General features: G+C 36.0%; 1 protein-coding gene across 7 annotated transcripts in view; it reads right to left on the bottom strand.

The window, feature by feature from the left end:
- LOC106071259 (protein Jumonji-like) overlaps nt 1–9446 on the bottom strand; it is a 55882-nt gene extending 46436 nt beyond the window's left edge. For 2 of the 7 annotated variants that reach the window (XM_013231321.2, XM_013231322.2), the window contains exons 1-5: nt 9262–9445; nt 4900–5030; nt 3185–3503; nt 2703–2847; nt 709–872 (exon numbers count right to left, since the gene is read on the bottom strand). In XM_013231321.2, the coding sequence (XP_013086775.2) occupies nt 709–872; nt 2703–2847; nt 3185–3503; nt 4900–5004 (733 nt within the window). In that variant the 5' untranslated portion in view covers nt 5005–5030; nt 9262–9445. Of the gene's footprint in view, nt 1–708; nt 873–2702; nt 2848–3184; nt 3504–4899; nt 5031–9261 lie in introns of all 7 variants that reach the window. The other 5 variants (XM_056035210.1, XM_056035208.1, XM_013231319.2 and 2 more) reach the window with 5 other exon arrangements.
- Between the last annotated feature and the right edge of the window lie 11657 nt (nt 9447–21103).

Raw genomic sequence — 21103 nt, 5'->3', positions numbered from 1 at the left:
AAATATGCTTTAAATAAAATAATTTCAATGGAAAATGTCAAAAGTGGACATAAATGAATATGAAAGCACGTTTTCTACACAAGAAAAATGTTTACCCATATTTTATTTTTCAAAGAAAGTACCATAGCATTTAGAGCTGTATTATTGGAATTCGAACAGTTAAAGGAAATATAATCTCATTGACTATTAGAACTGCTGCTCTGTACTTTGAATGTAAACATATTAATAAAGAAATTTCAGCAATTAAATCATGTTCATTGTGCTTTCATCAGCAATTAGAAAACCTCAATATTAAAGAACTAACAAAAGAAAAAAGCCAAACTATTGAGCCCCAAAGTCTATAGAAATGTGAAACTAAACCTATCAGGACAACTAAGACAACTATGATAAGGGATAATGTAAAATAAAACAAACAAGTGTTTACTGTTAAAACTATCTTGATTATTGTACTATGCACATTTAAAATGTTTAGGAGTTAAAGTCACAATTTTCACTGAAACAAAGAAACGAAACAAACCCAAAACTTTTGGATCTCGATTTTTCTAGCTTTCAAAACTTATTTTGGTGATTGCTAAGTAGTGAATATAACAGAATGATGGTTAAGACATTTAGACCAGCATGCAACTAGTGACAACAAAATGTGCAACCACTACACACTAAAGAAATGAAGCATGCATGTGTCACACTACACCAAAATCATTTGGTAACCTCTGAGGCATAAGAAAGTGAGGAAATCTTCAGTCTTTGGAATGCGGAAAGACATCATCTTGGAGGGTGGTGTTGCTGACTTGACTGGTGTGCAGGTTGGTGTCCCAGGTAGAGAACAGCCCTGAGCAAATTTCCTCTGGGCATGTATTTTCCTGTCAAAATAACTAACAATGTCTACCAATATTAACATGTGAAAATAAAATATTTATATACATATTATGATTAAGAATAACGGTAGCCTGTTTTAAAGAAGCAGGACAATGTGGCGAAAGGGTCTTTTTGGCACATGTGACGTTTTGGCGTGAAATGTTACATATCTATGCTATGTATGTGTGCTTGTGTGTAGTGTTCCTGCATAGAACAAGAGATATTTGTGTCCAATAGATTTGATATTTAAGTTTGTTGTGTAATTATTGTTACATCACTCACATTATAACTTGATTGTGGGTTTTAAAATAAAAAATAAACAATGATAGTGGAAACAAAAATGGTTTGTTTAATGTATAGGAACTCCAAAACAATGAGGGCAAACTGATGACTCCTGTGCACATCACACCTATCATTGAAGTGGGTGGGGGAAGCACATGATCAAAGGTAGAATAATCTGATCTTTACATGAGTTATTGTTGTTAAATCTGTTAAGATCATAATTTTGTGTGGATTTTAACAATGTCCATTAATCAATGTGATTACCGTATGCATATATATGTGTGTGTGCTTGTGTTTCACATTATTTTCTTAAATAAACATTTTGGATTTGCATGTTTGTTCATTAATAGGAGCATTTTTATTTTCAAAAATGTTTGTTTAAGTAATTATGCTAATTTAAAAAAAAAAGGTGAAACAATGATAGAAAACAAAAACATGCAATTTTTCAGTTACACAAAAAAATGATTTTTTTAATTCATTTATGGTATTTCCAGCTATATATTTAAAATATGCTTGATGTAGGCTTCTCTTCAGTTGTTTGCCTTTATCTGGGTCAAGAACAGATGCACCCAAATCACTTTTTTTCCAATTCTATTTTTTTTTTTAAAGTTTCTTAGCATGTGCAGATTTTAAACTAATGTCAATACTTTCACTAAATTTCTTTAGGAAATAGAAATCATACTAAACTAAACATACAATAACATAGTATAGTGAAATAAACTTTAATAGCTAAATTTTTTTAAAATTATTGTCAGAATATCTCGTGCAAAATGTTCCCTGCGACAAAACATCAAATACTGTTTTAATGTTTTGTGAGCCTCTAAATCCATACGTCTGCAATTAAATCTACCTGTAAGTGTGGGTAACATTTATGTAAGACAGATCAACAACTGTCACTTTGCATGTCCCAATTTAAAGATAGGAAATGTAACAATTAGTTTTTAAACAAAAATCTCACTAAAATTTGAACTGAAGCTGCAAAAAAACAAACAAACTAGTCCCTGAACCCAAACCTAAAAAACATGGACATTTCAAACAAAGCATTGTTTATATCTAGACTCTTTAATTTGAATCTTATAGCAAATAGCTCCTTTAAAAATATTGTAAAAAAGAAAAAAAAATTCCCTTCAAGCTTTTTTTTATTAACTTTCAGACCCATTTCTACATTTGATATTAGTATTGGTTTTGTACAGTCCATGCTCTTTTAGAATTCTCATTTCGGTCTTTTGTTTACAGTTTGGGGGAGAGGGTATAGGTGAGAAGGTTTCTGTGCTGCTTTAGGCACTCAGCTAATACAATTTTAAAAACTCCTAGTAAGGATTCTACCTTGAGACCCCCTAAGTTAGGTACCCTAGCACTTTATGTCACAAATCATGTTTTAGTAGCATCTATTTTAAGACAAACCCTGTCACAGAAAAAAAAAGAGCTCCATAAATCTGTAAATTCGATCAATTTGAGTGACACGTTTTGACATTATGTGTGGTAACGGAAAGAATATTAGAAAATCTCGTAAGACACATGTCCATGAATTGTTGATTAAAATATAAGCAAAAGAAGTCCCTCACCTTTTTGATCCATTAGCTGAGCTTGTTGATGAATCCTGGCTACTCTCATCAAGATTAACATTTGATGTTGAGGTAGAAGATGTTCGTGACTGGCTCACTGATGGTAATGATGATGTACTTTTTGACTTCTGAACCCGAGAGGCTGCTAATAGATGGATAATTGAAACTATTAACCACTTTGTCTGACCCTAGTTTTACACTTAACTCTAACTCAAACTTTAATATTACAATAGATCTGCTTTTTGATTTATTAACACCCTGAAAATAAATCTCAGTCAAAGGTTGAACATGTTTTCTACCCCCCTCCCCTCATTTATGCTGCTCCATCAATGAGGAGTTGATAAGAAAATGTTAATAAAAAATAAATAAATATATATAAAATATTAAACCAAATGCTAAACGACACCCAGAATTAAGTTCAAATAATAATATTAATGAAAAAAAAAAAAGAAAAAAAAAAAAAAAAAAGAAAAAGGAATTACCTAACAATGCACTTTGTCTTAGATGATATTTGTTGGATATAGCCCCAGTTCGAAGAGAATGGCGATGACCTAGTGATCTTTTATTGGTTTTCGAATTTCGTATTAATGACCTGGAATGACTTTCTATGCTACTCTTAATGCTACTTGTGATGCTACTTTTGCTACTGCCAGAAGGCCCACCATTGCTAGTGCTACTGCTGCTGCTTTCATTTCCCACATTGCCAGGAAGTGATTTACTCTTGCGATTTTCTTGCAGCGAAGCATAAAGAGCTTTGTTTAATTCTTGTTCTTCCTGCCTCGATAGTCCTACAGTGTCATCCTTTTCAAAATAAACAACGAAACTACTTTTAGCACATTATTTTTATTATCAACTGTATGAGCAAGTACTTGACAATTTTTTATTTTTTTTTTATCTTTAGTATGGTACATACATAAACAATTTTTTGTAAAATTTAAACTACTAATTAATTGATGACAAAAGTTATAAAAATACTTTGCCAACTAATTAATATTGTTATGTTGTATTGTTAGAAAACTTAAAAAATATTGTGACCAAGCTTTTTTCACAAGGAAAATTAATGTCTGATACATACTGACATAGGTAAATCATTTCTGTAGCATTTTAAAACCCATCAAGACTTACTAAGTTGAAAAAAGAGGATTGATTATGAAAAAGAGGAGTATTTTTTGGGAGATAACTTTAGAGACATTAAGGCAGAGGATTCCAGTTCCCATCCCCTCAGCCTGGCACCTTGGTGGAAACGTCTGCCCAAGGAAACAGACAGGCTAAGAACAAGAGCTAACATGACCCCAGTGGGCTACCACAGTATGTTCTAGAAAACGTGGTGGGGATGAGAGAAAGGCTTGCTACCTATGTCAGATCTATTGCACCATTCTCAAGAAGGGCCCATATGAGTGGTGATGTACATTACATTATGGAATAAGGAGTGTCCGCTTGTAGGTTCAACCTCTGCATAGATGGAGTAAGTTATGTCATTGGCTCAAGGAGCCATGTCTAATAAATTATCACTTTGTTGCCTCCTGACAGGGAGGGGGGGGGGGGGGGGTTAGTGAAGAGCTAATGCATTTTGCTATACTTATATCTTTATTTTTATCTTATGAAGCAGAGCGAACAGCAATATAGCAACCAAAACTAAGCTATGAGATAGACATTCAATGGTGAATTCCACTGCAACAGCAGAGTAGTGATATAATACACACACAACGATATGTTCAAAGTGCCAACTTTAATTGGAAACGTGTCGACAGTTAAAAATAAACCTCCAAAATCACCATAGAGACTACACAAATAGTAAAACTAAGCCCATCTCTATTCATTTTTAGAGTGCACATGATAGGGGTATCTCTCATACAACAACCCTTTTTTGTTCCACATCTTAGTCTGACAGCCTCTTCCAGATTTCCAGCACTTTTGCACCATCATATGGTCATTTCTTTTAAGCCTCAATTGTCATATAATATTAGACAGATAAGTGAACTAATTTTGTGTTTGTTGTTTATCTTTTTCATTTCTTTGTAGCTGATAAAAGCCTCAAGGCCGTAGTGTCTTACATTTTTATTTTGGTCAAGCATGATTTCCTATATTTTATTTCTATTATATTCTGGTATAAACTATTAACATTTTATTATAACCTATTTGTTACAAAGTAATATATATGGCTGTGAAATTAAAATAATTTATTTTAAATACTTACTACTAGTTTTGACTGCACATTTCTCCTGGGTCTTTTGCCAGCAGTAGTTTCAGCATTGCGTAGACTGCGTTTTGTTACAGAAATGGAATTGTGACGTCCGACCATAATTGAAGGAGAACATCCGTCGTTGTCTATGAGTAAACAAAACACAACATTTAGTATAAAAAAGAAAAAATTATATTTAAATCTGACCAATAAGAGAGAACAATTAAAAGATAAAGAAAAGCTACAGGAATTTTTTAAAATGGCTTTTTGTATAGTGCTACTTTCATGCTTACAGCATGCTCAGAGCGCTATGGTCCTATCTCAGTTGTGGACCAGTGGGGGGAGGGGGGTATCTGGGAGAAGGTTTTTCCATGCTGCCTTTAGGTGCTCAGTAAACTCAACTCTGCTCGAGTCAGGTGTCGAACCTTGAGTCCCCTTCATAGGTAGCCAAGCCAAGTTCAAGCATGCTTGGCCTCTCGACCACGCGTCCCACACTAGCCATAGTTATCTAGATCTACTATAGAGATACTAATCTACAGCTTTAACCTTAACATTAGATTAAGCTAACTAGATCTAGATTGGATTTAGTCTGTAGAGGTAGCACAGTATGCAGTTACTAGAGTTAGCAGTAGGGTTAACATATCCTCCTTTTTTGGACTTGGACCCATGTCCTCCATCTCTGGAAGGTATCAACATGAAGTGTGAAAAATCCATTTGCATTAATTCCACTTTATCCAGATATCAAATTCAATCACTCAATAAAGACTCTAGACCTTTCTGATTCAAACACAAACTCATAAAAAGATGCCAATATTTTCTGACAACCTCCTTCATGAACCGCTGTACGCATACAATTTGATCAAGCCTAATTTATGAACAAGTTACTCAGAGCTGCTCAAGATCTGATATCTTTCTTTTATATTCATGGGCATAATACTAATCTTGAAAGATTGTTGTCACTGATTAATGCATACTGGACAGAAGAAAGAAATAGACTCTCTAGTGAGAGACATTTTTCTCACTAAGTTCAACAAGTTCCACATACATTTGGGCTAATGATAAACTAGTGCAAAAATGGCTTGAGAAATATGACATACTTAATGTATACATTTAGGTTATCAATAAAAAAGCTGTTTTACACAGGCTATAATTTAGATTTAGATCTACTAAGTTTTATCTAATACATAATTACATCGTCACAGGAAGCCTAACAATAGATCTTGAAGATATATATATTGTCACGTCTGATTCTGGCTGTTCAATCTGACTATGTAGGATCGGTTGTCCCATGTTATCTATCACACCAGATTGAGATCTCGTTACAGCATTTATAACTTCTGACATAGCTAACCTTTGCCACTTGTAGATATCTGTGATGGTAGGCTCAGTTATGCCATTCACCTGCAGGCCTCTCCAACACACATGCTTCAACTTTTCCAATAAAAATGGAATATATCTATGTCAATGACAGCTGTGGGATATTCTTCAATTGTTCCTCCGAATGTCATACATTGAACTTTCTTACCCATCAACTGGTGAGGGTGCAAATGTAGTCTCTTTACTCTGATTGTGGTTGCTCCTGTGTCTCTCAAGACCCATATAGATTTTTTCCCATCGAATCCAGGATACATTTTTAATTTCTCAGCGTCACAAGTGACCGTTCCAGCCATCTGGATCTGAGGGAGTTGTTCCCCATTTTGATAGTCTATGCAATCTGACACATTGTATGCATGTCCTGTTAGTCTTCTCTGTTGCTGGTTTTAAACTCCTGACTTCTGCTTGAGCCCTTAGTCTCATTTCGTCTCATTGGGCTTTTGTTTCTACATTGGGCCGCTAAATGTCCCGATTTGAAATACTTAAAACATTTTCTTTTTTCATCCACACTTCTTTTCTGCAGACGGTCCTGTTTCCATTCTTGTTTAAGGCGACTTTTGTATCATTAGTTTTTGCAGCAAATGCAAAATTGCTTGTAATCAAGTCTTCCTCCCTTTGAATTGTCTGCTCTGGATGTGCAGTAATATATTGCTGACACAACTTGACTGTTGTTGGTACATCTTTTGGTTTCCTTTCATGTAGAAAAGCCACTAACTGAGGGTTGCATGATGTGAGGATCTAGTCTCTGATGAACAGATCAATGAGACCTTCGAATGTCTTTTCAGTGTTAGACAATACAACCCAACGCATTAGGTATCTAGTGATGTCCTCAACAAATTCATGAAATAGCTGGTTTCTCTCTGGTTTAGCTTTATGGAACTTCTCTCAATACCCATCACCTGTTAAGTTGTATCTTTTCATCAATACCTCCTTCACCTTGTCATATGCTTCTAGATCTTTCTTAGAAAAGTTGATACAAGCTTGTAGTGCCTTTCCTTGTAACAATGTGTATAGATGACTTCCCCACTGAGTTGTAGGTATATCTGTAGCCTGAGCATGTACTTCAAATCTCCCCAAATATGCATCCATTTGATCCACATTCTCATTAAAAAGTGGCAACTTTGGCTTCCATACAGGTTTTATATGCTCTTTGATTTCTCCTTTTGTCTTCCTAAGCTCCAACTCTCTATTTGTGTATTTCTACATCAGCCTCTTTCTCTTTAATTCTTGCTTCTGCCTCTTTTTCTTTAGCTCTTTCTTCAGCCTCTCTCTCTTTAGCTCTTTCTTCTCTCTCTTTAGCTCTTTCTTCTCTTTCTTTTACCCACTCTTGTAAAGCAGTTCCTGTTAATCCCATCTCTTTTCCAGCGGCTATTAACTGTGATAATCTCTCTGCCATTCTTGTTTAAATGTGTAGCATCCAATATAAACAATACAAATTGCTTTATCACTTGTGTTTGACTTAGTTTTGTCTCGGCTTGTTGGCTTTTTTTTTTTTCCCCACCATTGCATGTGAGAACACACATTTCATGGCCTTCTTGGTCCTTGACCTTTTTACAATGGCGAACCAGTTCTGCCTAATGTCTTCCAAGATTAAGTTGAATAACTAGATAAACGAGCCTCCAAATATGTTACAGCTTTCCTATTATATATCTACTTATAACTCTCCAAATATGTTACAGCTTTCCTATTATATATCTACTTATAACTCTCTAACTCTTCTTCTCGATGCGTCTAGGTGTCCTGAGGTTCCGCTGTAATTATCAAATAAAACAATTAAACAACTAGATCAATACACAGAAACTTTAATGAACTTTACTGCATATTATATATATATCACAAACTGCACTCTCTACTTTTGACACCTAACACACTTCCGGTGATTTGCTCATCTGTAAAAATAAATTATACATACATACAACACATAGATTCAACCGTGACATATTTATATATAATATACTAATCTATATAATAGATCTAAATTATAACTATATAATAAATTATACTTAGTACTATATAATATTTATATAAATATAGATTAATATCTATTATAGATCTAGTCTCGAGATTTTAGATCTAGAATAATCTAGATTTAGAAATAAATCTAGATAGTTTTTAGATTATTAATCTAGATCTGATAATATATATCTAATAGTAGTAATAGATCTAATTCTAGATCTCTAGATCTAGATTAAATCTAGATTCTAGTATTTTTCTAGATCATAGATTAATTAGATTTTAAAGTTTATTTTGTCTTTTACTTTTAATTTATCTTTTATCTATAATTATAGTAGTAATATAAATTATAATATAGAACTAGATCTAATATTCTAATAGAATTAAACTTAAACATTATTTATTAGTCTTAATTAAAATTAGAATTTATAGATTTTTTAATATATTATTATATTATGTTCTATTATAGTTTTATTTAGATCTAGTCCTAGATTTAGAGCATTAAATTATTAATCTAAATAAAGTAGTCAAATTTACTTTTAGTCATTACTAGACATAGATCTAGATTATTCTAGATCCAGTCACATTACTTTACAAAAGACAAGACAGACAATCTAGCTTAATTGTCTTAATATTCAATATGACATTATATTTATGATAGATCTATTTATTATTATTAGATTCTAGATCTAGGTCTATATTGACAATATTGTACTACTTTGACGACTTTGTTGTAAGGCCCTTGCCCTTAGTAACTTAGTTTATAATAGTTACTGCCTTAGTTAATTAGTAAGGCCAGTAAGGCTATCTCAGTATCTGTCTAGATTAGTCTAGATCTAGCGTTGCAGTGTGACCGTCTTAATATCTATATAGATCTAGAGCTATCTTGCTAAAGCTAAGCTACCGTAGGAATATCAGGAATAATATTATATCCTCCGCATATGACCGTCCCGAATGACGAGGCTTGACGAGCAACCAGTCTCACTAGTCACAAGTCTCAGTTTGTGCATTATTACAGCACAATCACAGTGCACCCATGACCCTTATTACCTTGATCTAACTAACAAAGAACTGTCCAATTAAATTCAATTTCAGAGGCAGTAACTACCAATTAAATATCTCAATATTGATCTTTTTATGCAGCACCTAGATTTATAAATTCTAAACACCAGACTCTAGTCTAGATCGATCTCATCACATCTTTCGACTTATCTTCCCACTCTTTGTTCTCATAACAAGAGTGGTTCGCATTTTTTAAAATTCTTAAAGTGCGAATACAAATTATGACTAGTAACCACTTGTATTTTTACTTTTTTTTTTTTTTTCAACTCACTTCGTCTATCTGTCTGTCACTGTCAGGTACGAATTTTTGTACACGTTATTTCTTCCACTTCCCATTCTCGGATCAAGTTTAAACTTTTCAAAAATATTCATTATCACCATAGACATATATATATATATATATATATATATATATATATATATATATGAGAAATAAGATAAGAGCGGAGCCCCACCGCTAAGCACTATTTCTGGTATCGAAAGCCAACTAAATGCATATTCTGAGGTACCTACAGTGCATTATTTTGCTATTAAAATTTTTTATTTCAAAAACCTTATGTGTTATTCTTACTGACTTAGACCCTCACGCGCCGTTCGGCGCATTTGCATGTAAGCTGTTTCCACAAATATCTGTCACTGGCAATGTCTGAAGCCTCTTCCCACCTGCTCTGAGGACCTCCATGAAAGTGTGGCGCCAAGTTGTACTAGGATGTCAGCATAACTCTTATTATGCGTAATTCTTTTTGTCGGAGAACATACCCCGCAAACCTCATTCGGCGCTCTGTCACAACCTTACTAAGGGTTCGACTCCCACTTCGGCATAGGATTTTCTTGATTTAGAACCGATCTCTTTAACTGACTCCTAAAATCCGTCTTAGGCATCTTTGTAGAGCCACATTTAGTGCTTTTCAATTTCATTGCACTTTATTAATGGAGCCCAGCCACTGGTATACATGTGGTATAGGCCTACATGTGTAACTTCTCTTGACTACGATCTTGGAATTTTGCTTTAGATGTTATATCGAAAAGGGAAGTTTTATCGTCAAAATCATCTGTTGGGGGGTTTTAAACTAAAATATATCTGGAGTTGTTTGGTTTATTAAATTCAAAACCACATTTAGCTACGGTCATAGAATTTGGTGACTGTAGTTTGCTTTAGAAATAATATTGAAATAATAATAATAAATAATATTGAAGAGAGAAGATTTCAACCTTAAAAACGCTCTGTAGGGGGATTTTAAACTCAAAACTATCTTTTAAACTTTAAAAAAAGCCATCTGGAGGAGAGGGGTTGAAACTCAAAACTCCACATTGGCTTGGCTACGCTCAAAGAATTTTAGTATGTAATTTGCTTTTTTTTTATATTGAAGAGGTATTTTTTTAGCATCAAACCCCTCTGAAGGGAAATTTAAACTCAAAACGCCTAATAGGATCGGCTACGCTCATAGCATTTTGACTGCGAAATTTATTTTTTTTTATTTTGAAGATTAATTTTTTAGTTTCAAACCCCGCATGCGGGGGGGGGGGGGGGTTAAACTAAAAAATCCTTTGGCTATGCTCATAGCATTTTGAGTGTGTAATTTGCTTTTTTTTTATATTGAAGAGGTATTTTTAGCTTCAAACCCAGCTGAAGAGGGGTTTAAACTCAAAACCACTTTGGCTACTTCATACAATTTTGAGTGTGTAATTTGCTTTTTTATATAGAAGTTTATCGTACATTTTAGAGAGGGGTTTAAATTCAAAATCTTCCTTAGATGTGCTCTTGAAATTTGGGGATTGTCGTTTGCATTTTTTGTTTGTTTTATAGAAGAGCGGGATTTAAATGCAAACCTCCCTGGTTGGGGGTTTTAAACTCAAAACTCCTTGGTAGTGGGTTTCAAACTCAAAACCCCCTGGTAAGGGTTTTCAATCTCAAAACCCCCTGGTAGGGGGTTTTAAACTTAAAACCCCTGGTAGGGGGTCTTAAACTTAAAACACCTGGTAGGGGGTTTTAAACGTAAAACCCCCTGGTAGGGGTTTTCAAACTCAAAACCCCCTGGTAGGAGTTTTCAAACTCAAAACCCCCTGGTATGAGGTTTCAAACTCAAAACCCCTTGGTAGGGGATTTCAAACTCAAAACCCCCTGGTAGGGGGTTTTAAACTCAAAACCCCCTTGGCTGTGCTAGGGCTAGTGATGGTAGGGGGTTTTAAACTCAAAACCCCCTTGGCTGTGCTAGGGCAAGTGATGGTTTAGCATTAAAATTTCACCTAAAATAAACAAAATTAAGCAAAAGATCAGTCACTAAACTCCGATTTCAATGGGGGTGGGGGTTGCGGGGGGGGGGGAATGAACCCCCCTTCCCCGGCTAAGCCCATGATATATATATATTAAAAAAAAAAAAAAAAAAAAAAAAAAAAAAAAAAAAAAAGAAGGTAATCCCAAGGAGAAGGAAATCGAAAAATGGTTGCAGAAGGATGGCTTCACGATGGTAGAGAAGGGAAAAAAAGGAGTCTTCAAAGTTTCGCCAAAGAAGATATCTAAAGTGTCGGATGTCGCGGCTTCATCGATGATGGCGGATGCAGCTACTTCATCGGTTGTTGCCAGTACACCAGAGATAGCTGTTGATGCGGAGGTTGGGACCCCCCAGAGTGGCGAAGACTTTAAACTAAAAAAGCGGTTCCGCTCTAAAGAGCATGTGAGGTCCGCTCCTGGGTCTCCGACAAAATTGAAAAGGAAGAGATGCTTATCTGTCTCCTCGTGTGAGGATCTTTTCGCGAGCCCGCGTATTATAAGAGAAGTTTTAAGCCCTCCTAACACGAGTCTTGATGTTAGTGCATTGGACATTCCTGAGACTCCACCCACATTGGTTATAGATGAGGGGGGAACACCCATAACCAACCACTAGAACTGGTTAAATTTACTTTTACACCCAGTCATGACAGACATTACAATCTTGTCATTAAATATACGTAGTCTTAGAAATAAGCAAAAATACATTGTTCACCTATCCAGAAAATACAGGCCAGACTTCATTTTCATTCAAGAAACAAATATAGACACACATTATAAATCACGCAAATACACATCCGACATAGGGCTGAAAGAGGGCTGGTTTAGCCTAGGTAACGAGTGTAGAGGGGTAGCTATTTTTCTAGTCTCAGATAGGTTTAAAGTAGTGCATGCATTTAATGACACCAGGGGAAGAGTAGTAATCATTAGAGTAGAATCAGGAAATCAAACATTTACACTTGCAAACATCTACGCACCAGCAAAGAGCGCGGAAAAACAGGATTTTTATGAAAATTTAATCGATATACTAAACAATAATTATAGAGAGGATACGCTTATCATAGGGGGGATTTCAATTACATAACTTCTGCATTAGATAAACAGACTACTTTGGCAGTGGGCCCTCTCTCTCATAAAACCTTTCTGAATCTTAATTTCTTAGAGGAGATAGAGAGGAATTTTAATTTAGTTGATGCTTACAGGACACTAGAACCTATGGGTCGTGACACCACCATGGTGCATAGGTCATACCCCGTCTCGACGCGCTTAGATAGAGTGTATGCTCCTAATCATTTCTATATAAGTCGGGTGTCACATCTGGAAGAAACACTAGAATACACAGACCACAAAGCGGTATTAGTTACTTTGGACATAAAAAACAAAGAAATTAAAAGAAAGTCTTCCCACTGGAAATTTAACAATTCTCTGTTGGAAATTCCCCTTTTCGTGTAGATAGTTTCTACTAATCTAAATTCTTACTTACAAGATATACAAGATCCACATTTCGATTTAACACAGACATGGCCACTCCTAAAAAGTTCTATCAAGCAGCAAAGCCAGTTAATATCTACATTAGCTCAGGGGCGTAGGAGGCAAGAATATGAACAACTCAAATACACATTATTACACACGGATGATGAAATCGTTAAAACAGAAACTCTTTTAAAACTAGAGGAATTAAACAAGTATACTTATAGGGGTGCTGAGATTAGGTGTAAAAATTACTTAAGTAATGAAGGTCCTAGTAAACTATTCCTATCGTTTGAACAGAATGTACAATCAAGTAAAATAATAAGCAACATGATAGATAGTGAGGGGAATAAAGTAGATAATTATGAAGATATTAAGAATATTTTTACAAAACACTTCACTACTATATACAGTGAAGAGCCAGTATATACTGATGCTCAAGATAATTTTCTAAAATTTTGCAACCAGCTGGACAAGACAGATGAAGATCTTTTAGGGAGTGCATTTACGCTAGACGAACTCAGGACTGCCCTGGACTCGACTAAGAACAATAAATCACCCGGTCCAGATGGCTTAACATTTGAACTCTATAAAACCTTCTTCCCCCTGCTTGGTCCTCTCTTACTGCGACTATATAGCGACGCCATTAAACTGGGACAATTTCCTCCAAATTTTGACGAAGCATACATCACACTTTTACCTAAGAAATCTGAAAATAACACTTCACCTAGCGACTATAGGCCCATTTCACTTCTCAACACGGACTATAAACTTCTCACAAAAATGATTTTCCTAAGAATGAAACCACTCATAAACCAACTTATCGGACATGACCAGTACTGTTGTATCCCGGACAGAAACATAGACGGCATGACGCATTTTTTACGGGATTTTATCATGTACAGTAAGGATAAAAACCTCAATGTGTCTCTTTTATCTGTAGATCAAGAAAAAGCCTTTGACCTAGTAAGCCATAGCTTCCTGTTCAAGGTGCTTGAGAAATGTAAAATAAGTTCCCTGTTAATCAGATATATAAAGCTTGTCTATACCAATGCAACAAGTAGATTGATAATTAATCATTCTCTCAGTAGGAGTATCCTCATACAAAGGTCTGTCAGACAGGGCTGTCCCTTATCCCCCTTCTTGTATATCCTTTGCTTGGAACCCTTCTTGGAATCTGTAAGATCTGACCCATCTATTATTGGGATAAATATACCGGGTCGTTCCTTCTCAACCATCAAAGTCAAAGCCTATGCGGATGATACAACTTTTTTTCCATCTTCAGAGCAAAGATATTGAGTATATACTAAAGAAATTTACACTTTTCGGAGAAGCTAGTGGTTCAAAAATAAATATAAATAAATCCTCTGTAATGGGACTAGGGAAATGGAAATTCAAAGAGAATTGCGCTTTCAGAATTGTTGATAAAATCAAGATTTGTGGTATTGTCTATACCTGTAATCCTTTGTTCTATTGTAAAGACCAGTGGGAGAATATTTTTGTTAAAGCCTCAAACTTAATTAAACTTTATCAGCACACAGGTTCTACAATATTTGGTAGAGCTGTATTGATAAATAGTTTGGTCATTCCAAAGATTGTCTATTTAGCTAACATTACAGAGCCACCTCCTAAATTCATAAACAAGCTGAACAAGTTAATTAGAAGCTTTATATTTAAAAACACTATTAGGAGCATTAAGCACACTACACTCATTCAAAACAAAGAGGATGGGGGGATAAACTTGCAAGATGTTAAAACAAAAATACATTCGCTAAGGCTAAAATGTGTAGGCCAAGTAGTTAGGAACCCAACAAACTTTCCCTTGACAATTTACTATTATGGTTTAAGATTAAGTAGTCTTCTTCCAATACACAATGATACTCCTCACTATTTTGGTACAGTCACTCATCCATTTTACAGATCTATTTCAAGAATTTTACCTGGTAATGAACATTTAATACACAACAAAACCAAAGAATCATACACAACACTTAAAAAGCTGTTACAGGAAAGCCTAGTGAATAGGATTAAGTGGGGGAGAGTTCTTGGGGTGACAGAATTTAAGGACACATTCATAAACCTACACAGTAAACATATCCCACCAAAAGCTAGAGAGATTAGTTATAGACTTATCTTTGGGATGACCCCTATGGTTAGAAGACGGGCAAATGACCGTGAATGTATATTATGCCACCTTGAAAATGCTGATAACGAGAAACATATGTATTTGGAATGTCCATTATTCCTTCAAGTTAGAAGTACTGTAATGGACCTATTGGAAGCAAACTGTGGCAATTATGTAAATGTTAACTTGTCTATTATTTTAAACAAGCTGCCAAAACTATAAAATAAAATGATACATAACTTTAACTTGATTATTGTTTCCGAATACAGGAATCTTGTTTGGGCTAGCTGGCTCAAATGTCTACATAATAATAATCACTTGGAATTAACATTTAGGAAAATAATGGACTTTAGGGTAGAGAATTATCTAGTTTGATTTTCATATACCTGTACAATGCTCATGTAGTTTTTCAGAAATAGGGTGTTGGGGGTCAGGGATATCTGATATTGTGTTGATTGTTCTGGAGTAGAGTATACTTGTATCATTTTTCTGTCTTTAGGGGGTTCATTGGTTAGGTAGTATGTCTTTAATATTAAATAATATTTCTATTACTGTTATTATATTTTTAGGTTAATCACTTTTCAATTGTTTATGATTTAATACTTGTGAATTATGATAACTTACAAATAAAAACATATTATATATAAAAAAAAAGCCCTCAAAAGAGGCAAGATGGCCCATAAAAGAGGCACATAAAGCCCAAAAAAGAGGCAAAGAAAAGAGGCCTAAGGCCCAAGGATTCCTATGATGATAAAGCTAAAACTGAATAGCGCAGATTCTGAGGTTTCCTTTAAAAAAAAATAAAAAAAATAAGAGATTGAGCCTTTTCAAAATAATTAGATCAATTATAAGGCATCAGTTAGGCCAGGGGAGGCGAGGTGGCTGAGCGGTAAAGCGCTTGGCTTCCGAACCGGGGGTCCCGGGTTCGAATCCTGGTGAAGACTGGGATTTTCAACTTTGGAATCTTTGGGCGCCTCTGGGTCCACTCAGCTCTAATGGGTACCTGACATTAGTTGGGGAAAAGTATAGGCGGTTGGTCGTTGTGCTGGCTACATGACATCCTCGCTAACCGTAGGCCACAAAAACAGATGAACTTTACATCATCTGCCCTATAGACCACAAGGTCTAAAAGGGGAACTAGTTAGGCCAGGTTCACATCTAACTTTACATTCACTTACACCTATCCTTTGATCTGCGGGACCGTTGGGGCACTACACAAGATCTGTCAACCTTCTTTCTCCATTCTTATCTCTCATTTGTCTTTGATATAATTTCATTTGGATGTTCTTTCTGAAAATATTGAAGCCTGCCTGGGTGGACCTCTTCGGGGGCCGATTTTGAGTTTGTGTTTCCACACAAACTGTCTTTTGTAACCTTGTTTTGTTTATGTTTGTTCAGGGCTTTGTATTATAGATCTAGTTCTCTAAGAAAACGAAGTTACAAACAGGCGTATTGAACAAAATTAATAACTTATAAATGGATTTTTAAATATATTATTTTTCAAAGACATTTGTTTTCGGGGCGACCCTCAAAGCCTTAATCTAAATCTTTGGAGTATCTTTTCTTTTCAAGGAACAAATAGGTTGTGTTTGCAATGTATTTAGGGCCTATACATTTACATAATGATTTTTAAAATTAAAAGCATTATTCAAATTGTTCTTACAAATTAGACATTTTACGCGTGTCAAAACAGTCGAGCGTTCAGCCATCGTTCTGTTGGCGTCTTATTCTGACCAAAAAAAAAAAAAGCCTACTACAAGAGGTCTCGCTTAACATAAAGATATAATTACGATAATAATAATAATAATAAGGATTGTATTCGAGTCCGAAGATTAACGAGGAACTTCCGCCCCCCTCCGAAATCTATACTTACATATGCTTACACTACTTGTGCTAATATGTTAATATTGCGTCATTATTTGTTGTGGATGTGTCAGTAAGAAAATACTTCAAAGGATGTGACGTAATAAAATGATAGTCTTCAATGTCTTCTTATATATACACGAAGTCTCTGTTAATTAATTGTTATATTTAATTGTCTACCGTAATTTATTTATTCTCTGTGACAACATAACACTACTTGTATCTCGATTGCCACTCGCACTTCTGTATCGGCCATTGCCACCAAGTACTTTATTTTACTAAATTTGACCTGCCTTTTTAAATAGGATTAATAATGAACTGTGGGTGTCAGGAGAATGAGTTTCTAGCAGTGAAGAACGCAAGAAGACGCTTGGCGTCGGGGCTCTTGTCTGGGGAGCCCCAAGCTGACAAAGGAAAGGCCACCAACGTGACTTTTTGTTTTAGCCGAAGTCTGAGAAACACTGCTCTAATTGTAATATGACCAGTTTTTGTTATTCTCTGTTATATACAGTGGCGTAGCAAGGGTATTTGATGCCCTGTGCGGCAGTTCCTCATGATGCCCTCCAAAAACAGCGAAAAGTTTCTAATTTCGAAATTAAGTCTATTCATTATTTAAGAATTGTTTTTTCGCGAGGAATCGATTTTACAAAAAGATGATACAATTGAATCTCACGTGCTTTCTCGCCGGCAAACTATCGATGATTTTATTGAAATCAGTTTTTCCACTAAGTCTTGTTTAATAAACAAAATTGCCAAATTAGTGAGTCGTAAATTCGTCATCGTTGATTGTAAGTATTTTTTCATCAAAGTAAGCTTGGAAAAACTTCGCTTGCTTGACATATACAATAATAAAAAAAAAATTTGCGAATCAAGATGGCAATATTCTTGCTTTGGAAGTTCGGAAACTTCTGCGACAATTACCTGAAGCCCCAAGACAAAATTCGTTTTGTCTATGTCGCTGAAAGAACCATCGAGACTAATTTCCATCTTAGGATTCAATAAAGGCGACTAAAATTTCTATTTGTCATGATGTTGTTCTAATGGTTTATTATTTCTTGAACAATACCGTCAAAGGAAAATATCTCCATCATTAGCTCTTTTTTGTGTTAATAAAAAATCTATCTTCATCTTTTTTTCGCCTGGCAATTTTTGTGTGTGGCGTATACACCTTTGAGGCTCTGCATGACAATGTACCCTAAAATTTTTGTCCAGATTTTAGATGTTAAGTGTACTGTGTAAAATCATCGAGAAATATTTGCTGTTTAAACTTTCTGTAAGATTTTTGTTTTGTTTTCGAGAGTTTTTATATTGCAATAAATTCGTTTTTATTTTGTTGGGTATGTAGGCCCAACTTATTCGCTCTCTGCGGGAACTGATTGTACTAAGATAGTAATTTCACTCAGGATTTTTCTTTGATTTTGTACTGCCAATTCTTCTTCAGCTCTTTCGTGATGCCCACGGAGTGCCAGATTCCCCCCCCCTCCTTTTGCTTATTTAAATCTAGAGCATTGCTGTCCTTATTGTTGCCTACTCACAGACAAACTTCAAGTTCCCTCCACGCAAGTGATGTAATGCCTAGTCACAGACAAACTTCAAGTTCCCTCCACGCAAGTGATGTGTTGCCTAGTCACAGACAAACTTCAAGTTCTCTCCACGCAAGTGATGTGTTGCCTAGTCACAGACAAACTTCAAGTTCCCTCCACGCAAGTGATGTGTTGCCTAGTCACAGACAAACTTCAAGTTCTCTCCACGCAAGTGATGTGTTGCCTAGTCACAGACAAACTTCAAGTTCCCTCCACGCAAGTGATGTGTTGCCTAGTCACAGACAAACTTCAAGTTCTCTCCACGCAAGTGATGTGTTGCCTAGTCACAGACAAACTTCAAGTTCCCTCCACGCAAGTGATGTGTTGCCTAGTCACAGACAAACTTCAAGTTCCCTCCACGCAAGTGATGTGTTGCCTAGTCACAGACAAACTTCAAGTTCCGTCCACGCAAGTGATGTGTTGCCTAGTCACAGACAAACTTCAAGTTCCCTCCACGCAAGTGATGTGTTGCCTAGTCACAGACAAACTTCAAGTTCCCTCCACGCAAGTGATGTGTTGTCTAGTCACAGACAAACTTCAAGTTCTCTCCACGCAAGTGATGTGTTGCCTAGTCACAGACAAACTTCAATTTCCCTCCACGCAAGTGATGTGTTGCCTAGTCACAGACAAACTTCAAGTTCTCTCCACGCAAGCGATGTGTTGCCTAGTCACAGACAAACTTCAAGTTCCCTCCACGCAAGTGATGTGTTGCCTAGTCACAGACAAACTTCAAGTTCCCTCCACGCAAGTGATGTGTTGCCTAGTCACAGACAAACTTCAAGTTCCCTCCACGCAAGTGATGTGTTGCCTAGTCACAGACAAACTTCAAGTTCCCTCCACGCAAGTGATGTGTTGCCTAGTCACAGACAAACTTCAAGTTCTCTCCACGCAAGTGGTGTGTAGCTACGAGGCTAAAACCGCTAGATTACGGCTTGGCCTCCTTACAAGGGGGCTTGAGTTTTATTCCCGACTCTAGCAGAGTTGTGTTTGCCGAGCGGCTGAAAACCTTCACCCAGATACCCCCTCACCCACTGGTCCACAAAAGAGATTGGACCATTACTAATTAGGAATGTCATTTTTTAAAACACCAATATAAACGTGACTATTGCATTGAAATATGAAGTAACATCGTGTAAGGCGTAAAAAAAAGTGTAAAAGTGCGCTGCCTTCAGAGATTTAAACAAATCTGGTAATATTTGATTCAAGCCGGTCTAGAGCTTACATTTAATTTAAGAATGTAGGGCATAAAAAATTTCCAAAGCAAATAGTTGTTTGTTTTTATTTATGTAATTACAATGTGTAGTTTTACTGTGAAAGTTTGTCCTCAGTTTGATGCCTCCAACCACTTGATGCACCGTGCGGCCCGCACCACCCGCACATTGCTAGCTACGCCACTGGTTATATATAAATAGGGTTTGGGTTTACTGGACGTTAGGGCTAGGGTTTGGAAAATAATCGAAAAAAAAATTTTTGTTTTGGAGAAAAATGATATTAAAATGTATGGGCCAAATTATGTGTGCTTTTGGGACAGGGCGTTGTAAAATATAAAGTCAAGTCAAAAGTCTTTATGGTTAAAAGGGGGTGGGGGTTCAGAGATAGAGAATGAGGGAGAGAGAAGGAGAGAGAGAGAGAAAAGGAGACAGAGAGAGAGTAGGAGAGAGAGAGAGAGAGAAGGAGAGAGAGAGAGAAGGAGAGAGATAATTATATAGAGAGAAGGAGAGAGAGAAAGAGAAAGAGAGAAGGAGAGAGAGAGAAGTATAGAGAGAGAAGGAGAGAGAGAGAGAAGGAGAGAGAGAGAGAAGGAGAGAGAGAGAGATGGAGAGAGTGAAGGAGAGAGAGAGATGTAGAGTTAAGAATAGAAAGTCTAAATTGGAGATCATTAGGGTGGGTTTCTAGAAAAAGAGAGAAGGAGAAAGTGTGAAATGAAGAATAAGAGAGAGAAGAAGAAGAAAAAGAAAAATATAGCGAAAGAACGGATCCAGTGGTTCTGGTGGGAGAAATCACGCAATTTGTGTATAGATTTATTTTTACTTATCTTAATGAAATAGACATTTCACACTCCAGTCAAAGTTGGTCACAGGTATATGACGTCGCATAGTCAGATGACCTGTTTAAAAGGTAAGATTACTAAGAAAGGGGATTCTAAATTTCACAGACCAGAAGTGTGTTTGGAGGAGCGTCCGACCGTTCTGAAGTAACCTCATGTGGAGTTTGTTTTGTTTTATCTTCCATCTAGCGCCTAGGGGAATGCCCTACAGATATGGTGGGTACCAGTGAAATAAAATACCTGGTGTGGACCAAAATCAAACCTGCTGCCTTGCAGGAAGTGGAAGGGCTAGGGCAACTTACCCGTAAATAAAGGCAGCTACCCAGAGAGCTGAAGAGGCAGACGAATCAGATGGTTATATGCAGGGCTAACAACCCAGTCGTATAAGTAGAAAATATAAAATATGCTTTAAAAAAAAGACATCTATTAAAGCTTAGCTGTATCAATTAGTTTGTAGAAGTCATGTAATTGAA

The sequence above is a fragment of the Biomphalaria glabrata genome, chromosome 7 (assembly GCF_947242115.1).
Source record: "Biomphalaria glabrata chromosome 7, xgBioGlab47.1, whole genome shotgun sequence".
Taxonomy (NCBI): domain Eukaryota; kingdom Metazoa; phylum Mollusca; class Gastropoda; family Planorbidae; genus Biomphalaria; species Biomphalaria glabrata.
This window is presented reverse-complemented; position numbering and strand designations above follow the sequence as displayed.